Source organism: Chroicocephalus ridibundus, chromosome 7 (genome assembly GCF_963924245.1).
Source record: "Chroicocephalus ridibundus chromosome 7, bChrRid1.1, whole genome shotgun sequence".
Taxonomy (NCBI): domain Eukaryota; kingdom Metazoa; phylum Chordata; class Aves; order Charadriiformes; family Laridae; genus Chroicocephalus; species Chroicocephalus ridibundus.
In genome coordinates, this window is record NC_086290.1 from 42,257,253 (window position 1) to 42,280,109 (window position 22,857).

The 22,857-nt window shown below is 44.0% G+C and overlaps 1 protein-coding gene and 1 long non-coding RNA gene across 7 annotated transcripts in view; one reads left to right on the top strand and one right to left on the bottom strand.

The window, feature by feature from the left end:
* The first annotated feature begins 712 nt into the window (after window positions 1-712).
* The window catches only part of UBE2F (ubiquitin conjugating enzyme E2 F (putative)), an 84,484-nt gene continuing 62,339 nt past the window's right edge, over window positions 713-22,857 (top strand). For 2 of the 6 annotated variants that reach the window (XM_063340452.1, XM_063340451.1), the window contains exons 1-7: window positions 717-1,105; window positions 4,831-4,928; window positions 5,635-5,887; window positions 6,435-6,565; window positions 12,065-12,198; window positions 19,646-19,675; window positions 22,330-22,395. In XM_063340452.1, the coding sequence (XP_063196522.1) occupies window positions 12,081-12,198; window positions 19,646-19,675; window positions 22,330-22,395 (214 nt within the window). In that variant the 5' untranslated portion in view covers window positions 717-1,105; window positions 4,831-4,928; window positions 5,635-5,887; window positions 6,435-6,565; window positions 12,065-12,080. Of the gene's footprint in view, window positions 1,106-4,830; window positions 4,929-5,634; window positions 5,888-6,434; window positions 6,566-9,349; window positions 9,477-12,064; window positions 12,199-19,645; window positions 19,676-22,329; window positions 22,396-22,857 lie in introns of those variants that run through there. The other 4 variants (XM_063340450.1, XM_063340449.1, XM_063340454.1 and 1 more) reach the window with 4 other exon arrangements.
* Window positions 7,165-9,363, bottom strand: LOC134518143 (uncharacterized). Its single transcript, XR_010071883.1, has 3 exons — window positions 9,291-9,363; window positions 7,874-7,972; window positions 7,165-7,722 (listed from the first exon to the last, which is right to left on the bottom strand). It is a non-coding gene; the product is annotated as an uncharacterized LOC134518143 (long non-coding RNA).

The following is a 22,857-nucleotide window of genomic DNA, read 5'->3' on the forward strand; positions in this document are numbered from 1 at the left end:
AAAGCAGAATCCACTGCAAATTAAGGCTGGGGAGACCATTTTTGCTCCATTGCCAGATAGCCCAGGCTTCAGCGATGAGGCGGCCAGGCTCCTCAGGGTGCTGGGAGCGGGGCTGATGGATGGGGATGGGGATGGGGATGGGGATGGGGATGGGGATGGGGATGGGGATGGGGATGGGGATGGGGATGGGGATGGGGATGGGGGTGCTGCAGCTGATCAGCGTCAGCCTAACGCCCCGACAGCTTTTTGTAGCTGAAGACCTGCCCCTCTGCTTTTCTCGGAGGGTGAAAGGCACCTTGCTCACAGGTGGGCAAAAAGTGCTTTAGCTTCCCCTGCAGGTTCAGACGAAGGGTGCTGGGAGGGTGATGCTGGGGAGCCAGCGCCTTTCTGAACATCACCGAGCACTTGGCACAGAGGGATGTTAATGGCCCTTTCCCCGGGGACACAGAGAGAGGCACGCTCTTCCCTGTGTTGGTTTCAGTTCAGACGCAGCACCAGCAGAAGGAATGGCAGAAAGCCTTGGTTTTGCTGTGTCTCTGTATAGCTCCGGCGTTTGGGAGGCACCTACTATAGCTCCTGCGTGGACTCTGATCTCCGGCCCCAAGGGCAGAATTTACTGGAAAGGAACCCAAAGGGGTGGGTAGACAGATGCATGTTTAACCTGCAGCAGGGAGGAGCTCCTGGTGCAAAACTCTGCTGGAAAATGATTCGGAAAGTGTGGAGGTAGACCAAGTGGTTGGAAAAGGTGGATGAGAGCAAGGATGTGACTCCGCCTCAAGCCAGCTGCCCGTTTGTCATTTGTAGCATCGCAGGGAAAATACCAATGTCGTGGAAGGGACTGAACTGTTGGAGGGTGAAACACAAAAGCAAACATGAGAAGACAGCTCTGTGGCTGAAGAGCACAAAACACCTTGCGGCAGCGGTGGTCGTGGCTCCCTCTAATGATTGATGGGCAGAAGGTGTCGAAATCTTGTTTGCATTAAACTCTGCCCTTGCTGCCGCCAGCCCGGGGAACCTACACTGGCTTAGGGGACCTCCTGGAATCCCGCAGGATGTAAATAAAATAGGATGAGGTCCTTTGGGATTCGGCAGGCATCTGACTAAGGTAAGGCAGTAACAAACTACCTGATTGCTGCTCCTTTCTGCTGAGGCTTTTGTGCCACTTTCAACATCATCTGAATATCCTGGTCCTGCGATGAGCGACATGGCTGAGCTGCACCAGCGAGACGTGTTTCTTTTTCTCCCTCCAAGAACTGTTTATGCAGTGGAGTTTTATTTTGCTAGCGTTGTTTCCATTTCACGTAAATACACAGCTTTGTGCTTTTATTGAATAAGCAGAATAAAGGTCTACCAAATTACAGAAAAGGGAGTTTTTCGGTTCAGCCTTCTTTGCACTGCTCCCAAGTGGCAAAAAGCTCCGCAGCTTCGCAGGGAATGCTGCCTAACGCATTGCAGGTGACACTTCTGCTGGTAAATCAAGAAAACCAACAGCTGAGTTTTATTGATGGATCATGTTATACCCTCCTGGATCATCAACTTCTCTTGCTCCAAACCCTCTGACCAGAATCCAGGTTGATAATACGTAAGGAATAAGCGTGCTCTCACCTGCCAGCAGGAGCGCTTTTCGGGGATGCCTGGCACTCTGAGGAACAGGAAAATAAGTTGCTGCTGGTGTTATGGGAACGTACTGTTTCCTAATATGCTAAATACTGATGCTCTTGATGTTCTAATTTCTCCCCCCGTTCGGTGCCATTTATAATTCAAAACAATAATTCCTGTCTCTCAGCAATCACACTGGGCATCATTTTGTGACGTTCCCATGTTGCTATCCGGGCAGAGAGTGTTCAGTGAGATCCGCCTGCTTTTGATTTGCTCTGACAAAAAAAAGGTTATTTGAAATACAACCTTCACTTTGAACTGCAAATTACTTCAGCTGTGCGTGTATGAGTGGCTGATGGGTTACTCATTTTAATGCAAAAAACCAGGACTTTGGACTAGGGGAAGAGGCCAGAAGATAGCTGTTGAAGGCTCCTGGGACTCTACACTGCTGCCTGAATTAGCAATGATTTGCTTCCTCTGCACACCAGAAGTCTCATTTTGGCTGTCATCTCTGTAGCCGTGATTGAACCATTTCCTCTGTATCTGGAGAATTTCCCCCAGCAACCCATGTCCCCCGACTCTCCCTTTGCGCTCGTGCTTCGACAGAAGTGCTTGAGGCCGTGGTCAGGACAGCTTTCTGTCCCTGGGAAGGTGTCCCTCTCCTGGGGTATTCTTCACTATCTTTTTTATTAAAGGAGTCTGTTTGATTTCTATGTTCTTCTCAGAAAGCTGCTCCTTGCTGCCTTGAGACCACCGGGAGGGGGTGGCAGGCGTGCGTGGAGCTCTGCACACCATCACTCCTCCCACTGCACAAACCCCTCCGTCTCCAGGAGCTTCAGATAAAAGCCTGACACCTTTGGGCCCAGCTCTGATAGACTTGACGGATAAATGTAATGGCCTTTGAGAAGGAAAAACTATAGATTTGCAAAACAGAAGACTGAGATTTATGCTAAACCTGCCAGAAATGGGAGAAAATGTGTCAGGAAAATGTAGCAATTGAAATACCTTTGGTGCAGGCATTTAAAGGCTCAGGTTTTAAGAAATGGCCTCTTGCATCTGCTAGAGTATGACTGTGAGCCGTCAAAGTAATACGGGAATTCCAGCTGGTTTATGGGAAAAGGCATTGGCCTTCACGGGTCCAAGAAAACGGTCCCATGCCTAAATGCTGGAATGAAAAAAGACAAAGGAGAAAAGATCAGATATGCCTCATAAATATTTCTCCAAGTCATTCCCGGTTCCCAGTCTACCCCATGGTCTCTTATCTGGGAGGATGTGTCTGGGTTGGTTGGTTGGTGGAGGATCGTGACTGTGCTTTCTTGATGCCGCTTCAAGTGCCATTTCCACAAGGAATCATTTTATGTAGCAAAAGGGAGATCCACAACCCATGGGAGCAAAGGAGGTCTCAGTCCCTGTGCTGTCCATTGCTCCTTACATTTCTAAAGGCTGTTTCTCTCTGTAAAAGCTGATAAACTGGGGGCTTCCCAGGTCGTGGTCTGTTGTAGTGTAGCTTTGTACATGCAAGAAAGAGTCAGGGCTAATCCCAAACACCCTGCGTGCACACCAGTGCTACCGGGTATTACTGTAGGCTCAAGTTGCTTGGCTTTCCATCCCTGCAAAATGCTGCCTAAAACTTGCCTTAGTTACTGTCACCACAAGAGACTGAAGTGTCAGTCTCCTGTTTTGACCACCCTAACCAATTCACTGCTGCAGGCAACGTGTCACACCATGTTGGCACGTCAATATGGGCCATTAGGCTGTTTATGGGTAACAGGTTTGGGGATGGACTGAAAACCTTAAGGTCTGCTTCACAGCGGAGCAGGTACCCGGGCTCTGGCGGTGTTACTGGCAGGCATGCCCTGCTGAAACCAAACCAGAATCTCTTTTTAAAGGAGGAAAAAAAGTTCTGGGTTAATCATCATGCGAACCAAAAGCTGAAAATGTAACACCTTGTCGTGGTGCTGTGCTGGCTCCTCCACAGCTTAACGCCAGCTCCACAGGCCAGGTTGTGACCGGGGGCTGTGACCACCACGGACATCCTACAGGCAGACTGTGCTTCAGGAGATGGAAAGAGATTACTCTGTTCAAGAAAAAAAAGTCAAGATTAGGATTGTCTAGGCAAGAAACCTAAACCTTCAAAAACTACACAAAATCAGTGTGGGGCTTTTGGCTTGGTTTTGTTTCTTCTTCCCCCCCCCCCCCCCCCCAGACCTGCGGGCGAAACCTGGCTTTCTAATCTGATTCTGATCTTGCTCTGGTGTTTTGTTCTCTGGGTTTAGCAGTGCCCAGGGGACGCAGCAGCTGAATTCCAGGTCAGTGCAGCCTCTGATAGGTATCAGCAGTCAAACATGTACACCGATTTTAATCGGAGGGTTGCACGATGGCTTGTTATAAACTATACATCAAATCTCAGCTGCTTGGTAATCATCAGGAGACAGAGCCCATGGGGCTGTTCCGCTCTTCTCTCAGCATGTTTCTCCTTCAGCGCTCTCCTTACGGACTGCCCACAGTGAAGCACAGTTATCAACTAACGGGAAGCCAGCTGTTACTGCAAGAACTCTCGAGATCCCCTTTTTCATACGACTTTAACAAAGCCACGTGTGGAAAAATGCTCTGATACTGCCACCATGCCCACAACGAAATTACAGCGGTCTGCTCTTCTTCCAAACAGCCTACAGCAGACCTGAGTCAAAGTGTGCGGGAGGCAAAGCGTTACACGTGTCAACGCTCTCACGTGCCTCACATCAGGGATATTGACTTTTTCTTGGCTACGTGGAGATGAACTAGCAGCCGTGCTACTGCAAGCGCCATTGCCATAGTTACTGCCGCACAACATCATCTTCCTCCTGATCCCCAAAGCCAGGCTCAGGTCTGGCGCGACAGGTCACTCCCTAATGATTTCACTCTAAAAGCGGAATGCTCTTGTTGAAGAGAGGGAGGCGAGAAAGCCAACACAGGTTAAACCCAAAGAAGCAAACAAGGCAGTAGAAAGTAAAAACTATTAGTGAGCACATTTTCTGCCACACCAGAAAGTCCTGCTTCCTCACAGGCTTCCTCCACTGTTTAAATACTGCAAATTCTGGAATACCACATTGCTTTTATCTTTGTACTTAAAATCAGATCCATTTTCCAAAAAGAGTCTTAAAAACCAGATATAATGTTAACCTGTCCCCATTTTAAGGCCTAAACCCATGTGGCCTTCTCCATCAAGATCTTCTCTCCTGCTTTCTGTAGGCAAAATGCGTGGTCGCAGCTGTCCTGGCTTGCTGAGCACTCGAGTACAAACGCAGAACTAGCATCTCTTTGGAGACCGCAAACTCTGGGACTGAAATGTGAGTAGCAGGGACTTCCGTTTTATTTTTCAGCAGATGTAATGTGTCTGGATACAGAGCTAGCATTTTTAAAGTAAGAGCATAGAAAAGCTGTGTTTAGAGAACCCAAGTGGGAGTTAGGATAATGGTTGGTTCTCTTTGTTCCCGACAATATGAGAACTTCCATAATTGCTTATTAAGGCAGGAGCTGATACTTTAATCAGCTTCCTCTGTTTCATCCCCAGCAGAGAGATGTACATGTTAAATAAAAACATGGAAAAAGGACACAAGACATAAATACTCTTTAAATCATGGCACAGTTTGAATGCAAGATGCTTTTTTTCATCTTCTCTAGCTTTAAAAACAGTCACGGTTGGGTAATGGAGAATGGTTGGGTAATTGCCTGAAATCTTGGTTTTGCTTGCTGCAGCAGGTGATGTCTGCAACTGCTCAAATTCTTGGTATATGAAACATGAAATACCTGCCCAGGACATCATGGGAAAGTGTGAGTCTGAAAGACAGAGTGATGGGAAAACAAAATACTCCATTGTGTGTGCATCAACTGAAAGTGGGTTTTAACTATTAGCAATTTTCAACCAGTCATTAGTGTTTTTAAGTACTGATACAGAGGTATAGATACGACATTATGAAATTACTTTATGAACTACTCTCGCCAGTGGTTATTTCCTTAGGTGCTGATCCTACGCAACTCTTGCTTCTTTGGCAGCACCTCTGGAAATACCTTTGTTTTGATGCCTCAAACACTCAGTGCAGTGCCTGATTCAGGGTATCCGCCAGGAAAGCTTTCACCGGAGCACTTTGACTGAATTTGCCCCAGATCAGCTGGTACTTGTGAAAACCAGGGCTCTCTGGAAGCGAACAGCGTTTCTCAAGATCCTGCTCTCCTCACGCTTGAGTGGCTGAGATCAGCTTTACGAGTAGCTTACACTACACTCTTCAAACCCAAGTGGTAAAAGAAGGTGAGAGAATGAGAAAAACGTCTTGTGAAACACAAAAGAATGAATAAACATGACTTGAGAAAACGTGGCAGTGGGAAATGTGCGTGTGCACCATGTATCCTCTATGATAGGTGTTTCATGTATATACAACACGTTTGCTTCATTTTTCCCGGACTAGATGTTGTGTGGGTAGAGAGGGATCACAGCAAAATAAGAGACTCTTGCCTCCAGTAAACACTGCTGTCTCTCTGTCTAGACTTACAACAACACTGTCTGAAGAAAAAGAATAACCGGGCCATGGGTTTAGATTAATCTGATTTTCAAAGACTTCTCTTCACGCCGTTGCAAATTGAAATTGTTAAGTAGTTCCAGAAGGTCACCAAACATCGCATGCTGAATTTCACTCATCGCTAATAAAAGGAACTGGCAGAGGGTGCAAGGAGTCCTGACACCGTTACAGCCTGTGCTGGACTGTATTGGCTCGGCTTTAATTAGTCTTTAGAGGAGGCAGCAGTTTGTTGACAGCACCTTTATGAATTGGCTCATAAAAACATTTTATTAATCCCAGTACAGGTCACAGTGACCAGATATTAACTGAGCTGCTGTACCACAGAAAAGGGAAGGACAGCTGGCGATACCTGAAGATAAAACAGAAGCAGATTTCTTGATTTTTCTGAAGAGCACCGTAGCATTATCAAGGTAGGGCTTTTTAAGCATAACTAATAATAATAATAATGTTATTGTGACTCTGGCCTGCTCATTGAATTTTCGGCTTTGATAGCGGGCAGTGCCCTTCAGGAGAGAAAAAAATACCAGCAAAAGCAGATGATGCACCAGTACCTTGAATATTCAAACTTGCATTTCCAGGATGTTGCTATTAAAAGGTAAACAAGCCAGGAAATACCAGTGCTGACGCTGACTTTACAACCTTTTTTTGCCCCTGTACGCCCCAGCAGGCTTTCTGATAGCATCACAAAACCATGTTGTGGGATTCGTAGTCCATTGCAGAGCGTGAAACAGCTTCAGCTTATTGCTGTTGAAAGTACAGCTATGTCACAGATGAGTGATGCGCTTCACTCACAGGAGAGAAGCAGCAATCTGTTTATTGATATAAACCAACGATTTAACAAAGTTTGATAGTAAAGGTGACAGTGTTTTAAGAAGATTCGATGGCAAGGTACACTTGGTTATCTACTGCACAGAGGACCAGAAGAGACAACATTGTCAGGGAGACCCTTCTGTTGAGTCAAGGTTCAGAGAAGGGCCCCTAGCTTTCTAAACTCCTTCTCAGAGGGGAGTCTAGGTGCAGCTGGATCCAATTCTAGTCCCAGACATGGTCAATGGTTTAAGTCTCAAGTACATGTGCACTATCAAACTAAGATATAATCTCAGTGAAGCTTCAAAGTTTGGCATGCTATTAGCCACTTACTGAGGATCTGTTGCAGCAAGGAATCGCTGAACCTCAAGGCGTAACCTTGAGAGGTGTCCCTACTCAAGGGGAGATCATGGCGTGCAGCCCGCTGCTGTGCAGGAGAGCTCCAAGGGCTCTTGGGCTGTTTGCTATTTATAGGGGTAAGATGATTGACTTATAGTCATGTTTACATATCGGCCACAGTACCCGTACTGTGGTTAGGTGGGTGTATTGATCAAGTTAGCCCTTGGCTATTGTGGTGTTGTCTGTCTCCCCCAATCCACTTTGAGCTGGATGCTGCCATCACGACCAGACGGACCACGGGTGGTTATCGCTCGGGCAGGGTTACGGGAGTTAAAGGTCAGGTTGGGAAGCAGGAGAAGCACACCGTCACAAGCTGTCCTCAGGCCATCTTCTTGGCTCCTAGCTGCACCGGCATGGGAATCTGGAAGCAGAATCACACAAAGACTTTTCTAAGACACTTGGCGTCCCAGCTGGTCACAAACACAGTCCCCATCCTCCTGGCAAAGGAGAAGGGACCCACTGCCGTGGCACAGCCAGGGAGGAGGCAGGTGGTGAGGTCTGAACAGCTGTACCTTCTGGTGCAAGGTGCCCCGTCAGGGTCCTGGCCGGCTCCTGCATCTCTACAGCTACCTGATGAGCTCATTTTTGGATCAATTTGCACTTGGATTAAACTGTAATCAGAAAAAAAAAAACCAACCTAGGATTTAGTGTTTCAGGTAATTTTTGAGATTATGTATGTTCCTCTTAAAGTTGGCAATTTTTAAACATTCTAGCTGGTGTGTCCGTGTGGCACAGCCATGGAGCCATGGCAGGAAAAGGATTACCACATTCAGTGTTTCTAGCCATCTTCAGCATATATACATGCATTGGGCTTGTTTTTAATTCCCCTCTTGCCTTCTACCCTGCTGAAGCCAGAAAGTGGAGAGCAGCTTTTCTACACTCATACTTTCTTCATCTTTTGTTATGGTTCTTTCCAGTGGTCAGTCTGTTCCTAAAAACTGTGGAAAAGCTGGTTCAACTGGCTGCTCACCTCTTGCATTAATATAATAGAATAGAATAGAATAGAATAGAATAGAATAGAATAGAATAGAGAGGAGAGGACAAAGTTCTGTGGTTCTGCACTGGTTTAACTAGATTTGACTTGGCTAAATTCCAATTTTTTTTAGTGAAGGGGAAGTGATACCATTCCAGTGAATGTTTAGGACGCAGTATTTCAGTAGCTGTTTGCCAAACTTTCCTTCTATCTGATCTCTAGCTTTGCTTCAAGCCTTGTAACTCGGGTGCTTCTCTAATTGCTTAATTGTGGCTCTCTTATTTAGTGGAAGCTACTGACTGGAAGAATTTGTTAAGTTTATGCATGTATTTGAGTTTTAAAGGTCAAAGGTCTGAGCTAACCTGAAGGTGAACATTTCTAAAGATTCAACTGGTCACATTATTCTAGTTGTAATATCCAAGTAATATACTCTCTATTGTTATATACACTCTTTACTTAGTTTTTTACACTCAATCTGATTGACTATTGCTTCCACTCATCTGGTGCTGAAATGTACAGATTAAGTGAATTAATTTAAGCAGGCCCTGATGCAAAGGCTAGATCAAGCCAGATGTTTTAAACGCTCCTTCTGAAACCACGCTGATGATTTGCTTCTTTTTCCCCTCTCTCACGATGTTGCCACTTGTCACGTAGTGAATCAGTCTAATTAATACTGTAGCTGAACCAACCCGTGTTTCCAGGGCCCTGCAAGGGGACGGTAGAAGATGACACTGGTGCTGGGGGGAGGCTGTGCCCTGGGCCGGGGGCTGATTTCCCTCAAGCACAGAGACCCCCGGCGTAGGAGGCAGGGGGCCCGCACAGCAGCTACCCCCCCCAACATGGCGCCGCCCTGCCGGGACCGAACAGCCGCCCCGACCCCCGCTGCGGCCCGCAACTCTCGCGAGAACCAGACGGCCGCCCAACTCTCGCGAGATCCCCGCGCGATGCCGAAAAACCTGTTGTCGAAGGGCGCGCGCCTCGCGGCGGCGGCTCCGCCCACTTCCGGCGGCGCCGCTGAGAGGGGGGGAGGAGGAGGAGGAGGATCATCAGCATCAGCATCAGCATCAGCACCGCCCCCCAGCCCCGGGCCAGCCCCGGGGATGGTGTTGGCCGCGGGAGCCGGGCCCTGACGCCGCGCTCAGGTACGTGCGGGCCGCCCCGTTTCCCCCCCGTCCCGGGCCGGGGGGTATAGCCCCCTCAGCTCGGGCCCGGCCCCCGCCGCCCCGCCTCAGGCCCGGCCTCGTCACTCCCCCCTGCGGTGCCCCCACAGCTCCCGCGGCGGCACCGGCCCGACAGGCCTCGGGGCCCCAGCGGCGGCGGGGCGGGCCCCGCTGGGCCCCCGGAACTACTCCCCTGGCCCGGCAGGGTCGTACCCGGCCATCCCCTCTGCGGAGGGGCCTCCCGGTAGCGGCGGTGGCGCGGGACAGGGCGGACCCCGCTGCCCCCTCTCCCAGGGCGGGAGCTGGAGCAATCCCGGGGCTCTCTTGCCCTTCCCTATAAATAAGCACAGCACCCCTCCCTCCCCGGTGCCGTGCAGTGGTAAAGCCTTACTTTCCCCGTGCGGTTAGTAAGTTTTCGTCGCTTCCTCGCTGTGTTCCACAGATAAAATTTGGGGGATAGTTGGAGCGAATCATCTCTTTTCCACACTGGTCACGCTTCTCTTTCTTTGGTTTCTTAGTTTTCTGTGACAAGCAGTGAGGAAACAGATCTATAAAGATATTAAGCATTTAATTCCCATTAAAGTTGATTTCATTTGGACTTGGCATCTAGAAGTTTTACTGTTTATTTTTTTGGGGGTGGAATGTTGCCTGTAGTTCACAGTTTTTCTCTTCTCTTTTTTTTTTCTTTTTTTTCTATAACCCTGTGTCACTGCTTCCCAGACTCCCCTACTTCCCCCCCCTTTTTTTTAATTTTTTTTTTTAAAATCAACTGTTGTCTTTCTTCTCCAAGGAAAAAAGGCCTGTGTTGTCTGCTTATTCTTTCTTGCTCTGGGGTAGTGGGAGAGAAAAAACCTGCGAAATGTTTCAGTTCAGCAAGTGGGATTTACAGTTGCCTTAAATTTTACTGATTTATTTTTGTTTTTTATAAATGTGGATTGTGAAGCTAACGTACATATTTTTGAACTTCAGAGAAATTGACCTTCTTATAGATCTTATCAGAGTTTCATACTGTTAGGTACTATTGTGAAATATATGCTTTTGGGTTTTTTTAAATCTTGTTAGTTATCTATTATGTTCTTCTCAACATCTGAGCGTCATGTCAGTTGTTTCATTTCTCCTTCTTGCCCCTTCACTGGTATTTTGACGTTGGCTTGATGTTTGGTATAAATCTGTCAGCATTCTCACAACCTTGGGAAAGCAACAGGGCTGTCTTTTTCAGATGTGGTGACTAGATTGGCAGGCCAGGGGCTTTATCTCCTGCTTTCTCTGGAGAAAAGACAAACTAAATGAACAAGCGAAGTAACTGCTGTTGCAGTGGACCTGTTAAACTTCACTTCAGGGCTTGCTTACAAAAAGGAAACATCGAGACACATAGAGCTGAAGCTGACAGAGATAAATCTTGTGTCAAGTCTTGTCATTTTTCAGTGTGATCCTCTTCATCTTAGTGGTTTCCTGGACTTTATCATTTGCCTTATGAATATCTTTGCTGATTCTCCGTTTTATAATCTGAAAGCTGATGTTACCTGAGCATCCGTTTCATGTCTTGGTAACTGCTGCATCATACCTGTCTGGTCTTCTATGCAAACTAGTTCATGTAAAGACTATATGCTGACTTTTTAATTCCCCCCCCCCTTTATTTTCTTGAATTAGCTCCTGTGACTAAAGGATAAACATTTCTTCTACCATTTTAGGTGGGGGGGGGGGGGGCAGCTAAAGGATGTGGATCTTGTCAGCATTATGTTGGTTTAGGCCAAACTGTTAAGGAGAATGAGTTGTCTTCCACTAGAAGTAGTGTCAAAATATATTAAGCTATGACTGAATGTTTTCGTTTTATGACTTTGGCATTCTGTCTACCTTTTATTGTAATTTATTTATCAGTGCCGTTATCTTCTGTAGGAGAGGACTGACACAGCAGAAAAATCTCCTCATTTCAGTTACCAGATAGCCGTATGTAACTTTTTCCACCATTGCTCTGCAGTGTGAAGGGTTACTGTTGTGCAGTTTAAATCTGTTTCCTTTCCTGTGTCCTGGTAGCTGACTGGAAGATACTTCCTAGTGTTAGAGAACTGTGCCAGTAACCCCTCCCCTTTCTCTCTCTCTTCCACCCCCCGCCCCAAGCCAAAAATAGCACTGAATATTGTCATGTGAAGTGTGGATGAGAATGGTCTTAGCACGTTGGCTGGCCAGAGATGTGGCAGGGGTGTTTTCCCAGCAATTCTTTCAAAGGAGTGATGTCAAGCAGTGGTATACTGTGGTAGATGGTGCAGTGAAATTGGATTGTAAACAATGATGAAAGTGTGACCTTTCTCCAGCAACACTGAACTTCCTCTTGGCCTAATGTACTGTAACTCTCAGTATTCACATCTGAAACAAACTTTCATTCTTCAAGTACTCTAGGCCATCCTTGTCTTTGATCACAGTCACATTAACTGTATACATCATATTCTTAGTGTGACTGCTAAGAATATGATGATAATTGTTGAATAAGGAACTAACTTTTTTTACTCACACTCCCCCTGCCCCATGCTTTAGTTTTGGTAATTGACTTTGTTTGAATATTTGTGTTCTAGGTTGAAGACAGCAGTAATGCTAACTCTGGCAAGCAAGTTGAAGCGGGATGATGGTGTCAGAGGACCCCGTGCGTCCAATCCAGCTTCTGATTCAACTCGGAGGGTGTCTGTTCGAGATAAATTACTTGTTAAAGGTGAAAGGAACTTATATTTAAATATATTTTGGGGATTTAAAATTTGGAGGTGTGTTGCCACTAAAAATATTAAATTGCATATAAAATGATTTCCAGAAGCATTTTTAAAATTGCTTGTGACTTGCCTTTGGATTTATACTGTAGGGTATATGTAGGCATACATCACATTTCCAATAGCTCTTTACCTGTAGGACACTGTTGTGGCTTAACCCCAGCTGGCAACTAAGCACCACGCAGCCGCTTGCTCACTCACCTCATGGCGGGATGGGGGAGAGAATTGGAAGGGTAAAAGTGAGGAAAAACTCGTGGATTGAGATAAAGACAGTTTAATAAGTAAAGCAAAAGCTGCACATGCAAGCAAAACAAAAGAAGGAATTCATCCACTGCTTCCCATTTGCAGGCAGGTGTTCCGCCATCTCTAGGAAAGCAGGGCTCCATCAGGTGTAACGGTTACTTAGGAGGACAAGTGCCATAACTCTGAATGTCCCCCTTTCCTCCTTCTTCTAGCTTTCTATACTGAGCATGACAGTCAGTTGGGGTCAGCTGTCCAGGCTGTGTCCCCTCCCAACTTCTTGTGCACTCCCAGCCTACTTGCCAGTATGAGGAGCAGAAGAGGCCTTGATGCTTAGCAACAATAAAACCCATCAGTGCTTTACCAACACTCTTATCCCAAATCCAAAACTATATCCACTATAGCAGCTGCCAGTAAGCCAGTCAACTCTATCCCAGCTGAAACCGTGACAGATACTTATTTTCATTGAATAATGCAAAGCATAAAAAGCCTCCTCCTTCCTTTGCTGAAAAATTAATCCATTGTTGGAAACTGTGTCATCAATTAAACATTATGATAAAAAATTGTGACATAAGTGTGACTAAATATATAGAAGAAGAACATCAGATTAGACTTGGTAGAAGGGTATTTTTTGAGCAAAACCATAACTGCCTGTGACAGGAAAGAAAGTGCTAGAAGTAACATCAGTGTCCTGGTGGTCTCTAATGGTATAGATCAGCAGCAATAAACTTTAAAAAGCTCACAAAAGTAATGCAAAGAGATATTTTTTGTAGACGTGGAGTCACTGGAAGTTGAGTATAAAGTAGTAAATAAAAATCAACACCCTAGTTTTTGTAGCACCATGTGGTCTGTTCTAGAAAGGCTACTGAAGGATATTACTAGCTGGTTCTCCATTGGTGGGGAAAAAACCCCCAACTTTTACTTTGTGGCAGTTCTGGGTAAATGAAGTAGTTTGTGGGACAATAATTAAGCTATTTTATAGTAAATTTGGGGACAGCTGTTACTTGCTTTTCAGTTTTTTTGTAACACAGATAACCTTATATTTAAAAATCTATGGGTGCTGGCACTTTGCAGTTACTGTGCACTTAAACTGGTTTAGTCCCTCTGGTAGTAGTAGAGTGTTTCAATGCTTGATCTGTGCAGCTTGATCTAGTGGCAAGGAATACGTTGTTCAGGTTGATGTCTCCCCTACAAATGATCAATAGCAAATATACTGTTGTTGATGTGCAAGGGGTCATGTCAGTCAAATGAAATGCTCGCATTTCCTGGTCTTATTTCAGAATGAGTTGAGACTGACACTGGTATATTTGCCTGAATGATATTGCCTAACTATAGTGTTACATTTTCTGGCATTTTCTGATTAGGGTAGATTCTGCCATAAAACTGTATACTGGAGCAAGGTTTCATTGCAAATGCTACTGCCTCAGTGCACTGGGAAGTGCCTCAAGCAGACTGTAGGAAAGTCAGAGTTACGTTCAGAGTTTTCTCTCATGGCACTGTTCTAAGGACAGGAATTTTAATTTGCTTTAAACCCTGATGTGATGACTCTCACAAAGAGCTTGCTTTAGACTTTCAGTTTGGAAATCCTCAGTAAATGCTAATTCTGAGCGGGAAAGATATTGGGCAGGAGGAATAAGCTCTTTAATCAGGCTAAGCTACAAAGCCAAATTACTAAATATATATAATCTGAGATTTTCACTAACCTACAAGCGTAAAGTTGAAGGGAAAATAGCAGTGTAATATAAATACACTTTAACTACAATGCCTGGTATAGTGTGAGGTGCCATAAGAAATTTTACTGTACCCTTAGTAAAAAGCAGTCATGTTTTTCACTTTTATGACTAAAACCTTACCTATGTCTGCAGGGGAAGAAAAGAATGTAAGCTATAAAAAATTAGTATTGGTGTTGCAATTGCTATGGCTACCGTTAGCAAACCAGCACAGACCAAGTATTGAATGAGTTGAATCCCAAACTGACTAATGTTAAAAGCAGGTCACTGCTGGCATCCGTCTGACAAGTGCAAGTGTTGGATTGTGATCTGATTGTGCGTGGAAGTTGTATCTTGTGGCTCACAAAAGAGTTGTAGGAGCGGCTGTAAGAGTGATTAGAATGGTTTCTGGAGTGAAATGGGAACTGACAGTAGAAGTAGATCAGTTCAGTATAACTACACTGAAAGCGAAGGGAAAATATAGTAGCTAGTCTGAAAAAGACTTGTTGGGGATATTATCTTTTAAGCTACTCTTTAAATGTAGACCTTTCAATTACAGAAGTTTCTACAACTTGTTCCGGCTCTTAAAGCTAAATCAGCTGAAGCAGCATCTCCAGTGTTGAGGACCTGAGTGAAGATGGACTTCTGATGTTGACAGGTTTTTTTTTTAGGTCACATTGTCTAGATCTGCAGGAATGAGTTTGATAGGGAGTGAAGAGCTGCCTGCTAAAGGTGTGTATATAGTAAGGATGCTATTGCATCTGGACCAGCACTGGTGCCTTCTATCACTTGACTGTATGGAACTGTAATAGCCTGGTGTACGTTCAACTTCAGGCTGTTATATTAGACTTGAAACAAAGTTGGTGGGGGACTGTAAGAGTAGTTGTAAGTAGAAGTTGTTGCTGATATTTATTTAGACTGGAGTTCTATCAAACACAGAAATGAGAGTTGCAGGATGGGTGAAAGGCTATGGTCAATCTCCTGGCAATTGTGAATTAAAAAATAATCAGTTCTACACACACACACAAAAAAAAAAAAATCCTGGCCATAAATAAGGAAGGAGGAGGAGATGAGAAAAGGCCCGGCATGTCCTGTCCTTGTTTGCCCCAGCAGTTCTGCTGAGATTAGTGCTGGTTCAGTTGTACCTATTAACGGTGTTAGAACTGGTGGCTTTATTCTACTGTAAAAAGCCTCTGAGTTGAAAGAACAAGGGACTGTGGTCACATACGTTAGAAAGCTCAGTGATAGCTATGCTCTTTTCTGCAGCACATACGGATCCCTCTTGGCCTCAAGTAAGTCTATAGCTTCTGAGTCAATAAGAGAACAGCAGGCAACAGATTTGTGCAGCGTCCACAGCAGCTTATGTGGTGGGCTGTCCTGGAAGCTTAGCTGAGGGTGATTTTTGGCGCGGTACCCTAAATCTTGCCTGACACTGGGAGCTGGTGATAATGTATGAACCAAGGTCAGATAGCTGTTTGCCTGCTCAAGTGATGATGTGCTGGAGAGAGATTCTCCTATTCCTGATCCACAGTAAATTGGTGATAGTCTAATAAATTCTGCAGGCAGACGTCTGCCAGTTTTACTGGAGGTATCGCCTAGATGCAGACAGTGTCTGGTTTTTATCTGGAGGTAAATTAAAGACAGCCTTGTTTGTGTTGATAGAGAGTCTGGTCCAGGGAAGCATTATAGGATCTCTTTGAAGGATATGTTGTCACACTGATAACCCTGCAGTCCTCGAACGTATTGTGTACACTGACTGGTAAATAGATCAATGCCACTTTGATTATGGGGTAGATGGCCATGACTTCAGCCACTGATAAGTGTAGACCATGTTTATAAACTTTTAAAAATTTGGCATAGACCAACTGAATATGTCTGCTAACTGATACTACCTTAAAATAGGAAAAAAAATGATAATTTAGGTGTGATATTAGCTATTTGCACCATATGAATGAGAAAAAAGTTCAAAGTTAGTAAAATTGGAAGTATGTGATATATCAGTAGAGTGTCGTCAGGTGCTACTGTCTTTGGATTTAGTGATGGGTGCAAGTTAAATAGGCTTTTTTTTTTTCCACTTCTGTGGAAAAGCTGCTCTTAAGATACTGGTGCCCTTTGTTATTTTTTTCTAAGCTGTCCCTTTGATTGCTTAGCTGTCGGTATTGTTATATATTCAAGTATCAGTCATGGCTCAGGGCACTGTTTGTTGGGTTATTTAATGGATGTGTTATGAAAGGAAAATCTTTATCCCTAAAGTTTTATGTAGGGAAGTAATTCTGAGACAGCTAGATATTCTCTTGCAGCTGTTTTTCCTCTAGGGTGTTAATCAGGGCTGCTGAACAGGATTTGGTTGCAGTTCGTACCCTGCTGATTATCTCAGCAACTAATGGAGCAAATTTGGAGGTTAGCAGGGCACGTCTGTCTGGGGTGAGGATCACGGTGGTAGTTCTGATCTGGAACCCTGGGAAGTCACAGGAAAACATCCACCACTTAGAAATCACTGAGGGCAGCAGTGTCTGAGGGTGTCGGGGGGAGAGAACTAGTAATTCAGGCTGCCAGCTCTTGGAGAGAGGCTTTCTGGCCAAGGAAGGGTGGACTGGAGAGAGACCAAGCCATGGCTAACATTTCTAGACAAATCAAACAGAGGAAATGTGAACAACTGGTGAAGGTAGAAAGCAAATGCGGATGTGGGGAGAAGCAGCAGACAGAAATGGTGCTTGAAGGGGCTCTGCTGCCTCTCTGGCAGGAAGAGAGGCTCTAATAAAGCACAGCTTTGTTAGAAGTTCAGTATGACTCATTCTTGCATCTCTATCTTCACTGGATTTTCAGTATAGGCTCAGTTGGAGAGTAGGGCCCTAATTCTATCGGCCTAGTACGCCAATTAAAATAGAGCAAGAAGTACACTTGCTTTATCAACTTTCAATTTTCTCTGTGCGGCAGAGGCAATTTTTCATGTTAAAACAGCTTTAAATTAATCTCTAAGGGGAAACTTACTGAAGTTAGGAATAGAGGCCACGTGACTGTTCCTGCAGCCATGCACTGCTGAACTTGAAAGGCATATCCTTTCTGAAAATTTGAAAGTGGCTGAGGACAAGCCAAAGTACTATTTAAGTTTAGTATTGTATAAGGAATGTGACTAATAAAGTGAAATAAAGATAAAGAACTTGCCAAGATGGCAGTAGCAGCAATGTGTATCGCTTATTGATCACAAAGGTTGTCCCTTGAACTACTTTTTTGTAGTGCACCTAAAGATCATAATTCCATTTTATATTACCAGTACTGCTTAGTCTGATTGTGGCAGCTTGGAATAACTTAGTAGCTAAGACAGTGGGTTAGCATGGCTTATTCCTCAGTTGTCTTCAACACTTCTGGCTTTTACAACCAGATTTATGTAACTGCAAAATGCTTCAGGTGTGCATTTGTATAAACCTGAGAGAATGGAAGTGGGAAACTGATTATAAAAGTGGGGTGCATGCTCATTGTAAATAAAAATGAGAATCCATATATTTGCTTTCTTCAAGCCTTCAAGTACGGGAATATCCCTCCTCACAATAACAGGAGAGGAAATTGAGAGGGGGGAAAATACTGTTCTTTTGTATGAAGTGAAACATTGCAGAGTTAGAGATTTCCAAGTGCAGTGGCTTTTTCTAGTTTTTGATATCAGGATAAGTTTTGTAATATTGTATAGGAGCTGAAGCATGTGAGTTTATACTATCTTGTTTAAAATAAATATTTGTAAGTGGAAGGGAAATATACATCTCTCATTCTACTGAAGAACTGTCAGTATTAGGTGGCTTGTTTGACTTCTAGTACTGGTCTGTATTGACATACTGGCAAATGGAGTTTTTGTCAAGAGTGTCAAGGTATTTCTCTTGGTCTCTAGCAGTCTTAAAGATGCACAATAAAGAGGGACCTAAACAGGAGAGGGGTCTTTTTGGACAAAACCAGAGAGAAGTAACTATTGCTGTAGATGAGAACATTAATTTCAGTGGAGGAAATAATGCTTTCATTTTGTGTACTTAAAAGCAAACTCCAGTGGGAAGCGTATGGCCTGACTCTTTGTGGCAAGGCTAGTAAACAAAGCTCTTCTATATTCTGACTTGTTGAGGTGGGAGAAGGGGAGGGAGCAGAACAACATGATTATAGTCTGTGCGTTACTGACTATAACATTCATGTGGGGGTCTCATAAACCATACGCCTGTACACACGTCAGGAGTGTGTGTTCCTGTTCCTGTCCTGAGAATTATTGTTGGTGAAATCACTTATAAATAGCGTTGGTTGCTTATGTTAGGCTTAGTTTCCCCCTGTTTTATGAAGTTCCTAAGCTGTTTCTGAGACATAAAGGGATGGGGGAATACTCTTACATAGGTTTTTTTAGCTGCAGCCTTCAGTAGTTGGTTGTCTTGTCTTTTTTTTTTTTAACCAGCAAGGTAAAGTAAAAATTAAAGACAGTACTCTTTAAAAACTTGTAGGAGAAGTATGCCCCCAGTGTAGTCTGTCTTTCAGTGCACAACTTTGGTTAAATCAGTGGCTGCTCAAATGCTGTGGAGTGTGGGATTTTAAGGAGTGCAGTTGTGAACTTTTTAGGTAAGTGTGAAACACAGTGTTTCTGTTTTGGTGGGGTTTTCTCTCTTGGTATAGTAGGCTGCAGATGCAGGGATACCAGGGCCATGCCAAGCCAAGTGGGAGGTGAGAGTCAAATAAGCATCATGCTTGCTGCATAAACCAGTCAGGTTGTTTTATCACCGACCAATGCACGTTGGCTGTGCCAGGTGCTTGGAGTGAAGCTTTGTCTTTCTCTGTTCTCTTGGTGCTCTTAATGCTGGTTTCTGCAGGCAGGACCACATCTAGTGTGACAGTACCCTTGAATTAGGGTACAGTAGCTGTTTTTGAGCTGTTTGGAGGCTTCCCTACAAAAGCAGTGTGGAACCTGAAGCAGTCTGTAGCTGATGGTGGAAGAACATCAGCAGTTAGATGATGGAGAGTGGTGATGCTTATGCAGGCTGTGAACCTCGTGTGCTTGTTTTAATTGTTGCATTGGCACCTTGATTGTCGTTTTTCTGCTCTTGTGTTTTGCAGGCTGTGGAGTTTTGGCCTTCCGTATTTTAGTGCCTTGCATAGATGAGTTTGGAGGTTTAGATAATGATATCTTTTGAAATGCCAGTGCTCTGTCTATTAGAAGTCTTGGCACTTCGGTCTTGGCAGACCTGAACCTCCTGATCACAGTAGGATATGCTTGTATTGTCTGCAGGGCAGATGAGCTTTTTTAGTAATGAATTGCGTGACTTAAAGAGAAATTTCAAGGTAAACCTCCAGTGCAGCTTAATTATGTTTTTAAGTGAAATTTGATTTACAGGGTGGTTAAAATTAGATCTGCCAACTTGGACTTGAAGAATGGCTTTATGTTTGCATAAATAACAGTTGGTTTTGTTTTTTTTTCTTTCAACAGAGGTTGCAGAACTTGAAGCTAATTTACCTTGTAAGTATGGCATTTGATGACATGCATTTTAAGGGGAAAAGAACCATTGACCTGAATGTTTTGACTGAAGTATGAATGCCAATGATGTTTGTTAACGCTAGGGAAAGCTATGCAAAACTCTGCCACCCAGGTTTGAACAAGTTTTCTTTGTTACGGCCTCTCAAGGGATTGTGGAGAGGTGGATAGATAGTTAAAAATCAAGGGTATGTTTTCTGCTCTTTAGCTTTAGAAAGTCTAGTTCTGTAATGGACAGCAAAACACAAAGCCTTTCTTTATAAAGGGGAGTAAAGTTCCTCCTGCTGCTGGGTATTTGTTGCTGAGGGTGAGTGTTGGCAGTGAAGCTGAGTTGTTGCTGAGCTCCCTTTGCCTTCAAATGTTGACCAGAACAGCATCATTCTGCCATGAGTTCTTGGAATACAAGCAAGAACAAGTTATTGCCTAGTAAGCTCAGAGGGACATTCAGAGACCATTGCTCGCTCTACATAAGCTCCTGTGGCGTACGTTCCTGTGTCAGAGTAATCTAAGATGCTTTCCCTGCAGGGAAAGAGGCATGAGCTGCTTGCAGCAGACCGAGAGTATACGTGCAGGTTATTACCATGCTGTGCATTCACACTGTTTTGCCCATATGCTTATTTTACAAGGAGAGCAGTGAATATTCTCTCTGATTATCCTGCAGGTAGCTCATGATGTTTCTAGTTTTTACCCATTTAAGGGAAGCTTTGACCATGTATTTTTTTTCTCCAGGTTAAACTTCTGAGTGCTGCTTCTCCTGAACATCTTCTACTTGCTAATGATTCTAAATCTGGATCAGTGCTCAGATCTCAAAAATCAGGCTTTTCAGTGTACACGCTGCCCGATGCAAGGAATTATAAGGGGAAAAATGCAAAATCGAAGCAGCAGAAAGGGAGGGCAGGAAGAGGTGTTGTTTAACTCTTCCTTTCTTATGCTCTTCTTTCTTAAAGGCAATTACAGAGATTTTACACAGAGTAATTTTAACTTCTGTTAAACTTTTTTGTGTAGACTCTTCTATAGGGTAACAAACACCTGAGAAACGTGTATTGGGGTTTGTAGTTAGTATAAGAATGCATTGCTAGGGTTTGTGTACAATTCTAGTTATTTTTTCAGGCAAATAGGATCAATATCTCAGGTACTGTTTAGCTTCTTGACTACAGAAAAAGAACAACCAGCTTGATGGATTAAGAAGCAAAAGGCTGCATAATATGGATAATAATGTATCCATGGATGTACGCGTCTTCTAGTGACAGCTTGCCAGCTTGTCTCTGCCATAATCAAGAAAGGCCAGTTTTGTGCATGGAAAGGCAACTTAGTTTGTGTCATCAAATGTGAACAAAGGGCTGTTATGCTGTGAACTTGAATCTGTTGAACTGAAACCACCGCCTAGTTTAATCAGATTGATGTTTTATCTTTTTTTTTCCCACACTTGTTCTTCATTGTCACTATTCTTAAATTCAGCTAGTCTGAGAATAAAAACATAGTGTTTGGTTTGTAAACAGTGCTCCATAACCTTTGCAGTTAATTGGTTATGCAGAAGAAATTTGTTCAATATGACAGTTGAACGGAGACTTCACTGGTTTTTGGATAAGGCTTTCAGTAAAGCTTGTATCTCATTATACCTTACAGGTGTAAATAATCCTTTGTTAGCATAGGACTGTGATGGCATGACTTCTTGCAGGCTTCAGTGTATGGTCAAATATTAAGATATACACGTTACCATTAAAGAACTTGTAAGGAAGAGATGCTCATTATGTATGCTGTCATCTCAACATGCAGCTAGTATATATGCAGAAGACCAAATACTTTTGGCATTTTAAGGTCTTTGAGACAGCATGGTTTACAGAAAGGAGATAAGCTTCCTCACAGCTTAAAGAAGTGAAATTCCATTACTGCAGGTGACCTATAACTGTATAGGGATGAAGCACTTAAAGTATGGGAGGAAATCACTTGGCTGGAAGGATTAATCAGGGAGTGAATTTGGAGAATATGACTGGCACGTGGAAAATAAGGAGGTGATTGGTGATAGCTAACATGGCTTCACTACGATCCCGCCTGGAGTACTGCGTCCAGCTCTGGGGCCCCCAAAGTAAGGACATGGACCTGTTAGAGTGACTCCAGAGGAGGGCCATGGAGATGATGAGAGGGCTGGAGCACCTCTGCTATGAAGGCAGGAGGAGAGAGTTGGGGTGGTTCAGCCTTGAGAAGAGAAGGCTCTAGGGAGACCTTATAGCGGCCTTCCAGTACCTGAAGGGGGCCTACAGGAAAGGTGGGGAGGGACTCTGGATCAGGGAGTGTAGCGATAGGACGAGGGGTAACGGTTTTAAACTGGAAGAGGGAAGATTTAGATTAGATATCAGGAAGAAATTCTTACTGTGAGGGTGGCGAGCCCCTGGCCCAGGTTGCCCAGAGAAGCTGTGGCCGCCCCATCCCTGGAGGGGTTCAAGGCCAGGTTGGACGGGGCTTGGAGCAACCTGGTCTGGTGGGAGTTGTCCCTGCCCAGGGCAGGGGGGTTGGAACTCGATCTTTAAGGTCCCTCTCAAGGCTAACCATCCTATGACTCTACGATGAAAGATGATATACTTGCTTTCCCAACTGTGGAAAAACAATTTTCTGATGTAAATTGTTGTTTTGCTTCACAGGTACATGTAAAGTGAATTTTCCTGACCCAAACAAGCTTCATTACTTTCAGCTAACTGTAATCCCAGGTAATTTTTTTAAACGTGTTTTGTTTCTATATGTGTTGATGTTTAGGAAATGTAATTCCAAGAGTTTGCTCAAGAATCCCATAAACTTTCTAGTCAAAGAAAGACTAGCTGTAATAGTGATTATTTTGTAGATGCAATGGAGAAATTGTGCTGGATTTTGAGAACTTGATTCCAACAAAAGGGCCATCAAAATTGGGCAGGTTTAGGAAGTATTCAAGTCTTGTTTGCTCACTTTGGTTGAAAACATATTTTTTTTTTTTTTCCTCTCAGCCAATTTTAAACAGCCTTATTTTGTTTGCTGAGAGAAATCTTAGACTACGTCTAGAGACATTCTTCTTACAGCCCTGTTACATATTTGTTTTCTACTGGTTGCTTGAGTCTGCAGAGTTAAAAGGTAGATGACAGATGTAACTGTATGGAAAACTTCAAATCTGTGTGTGTCTGAAGATGCTTAACAAGTAG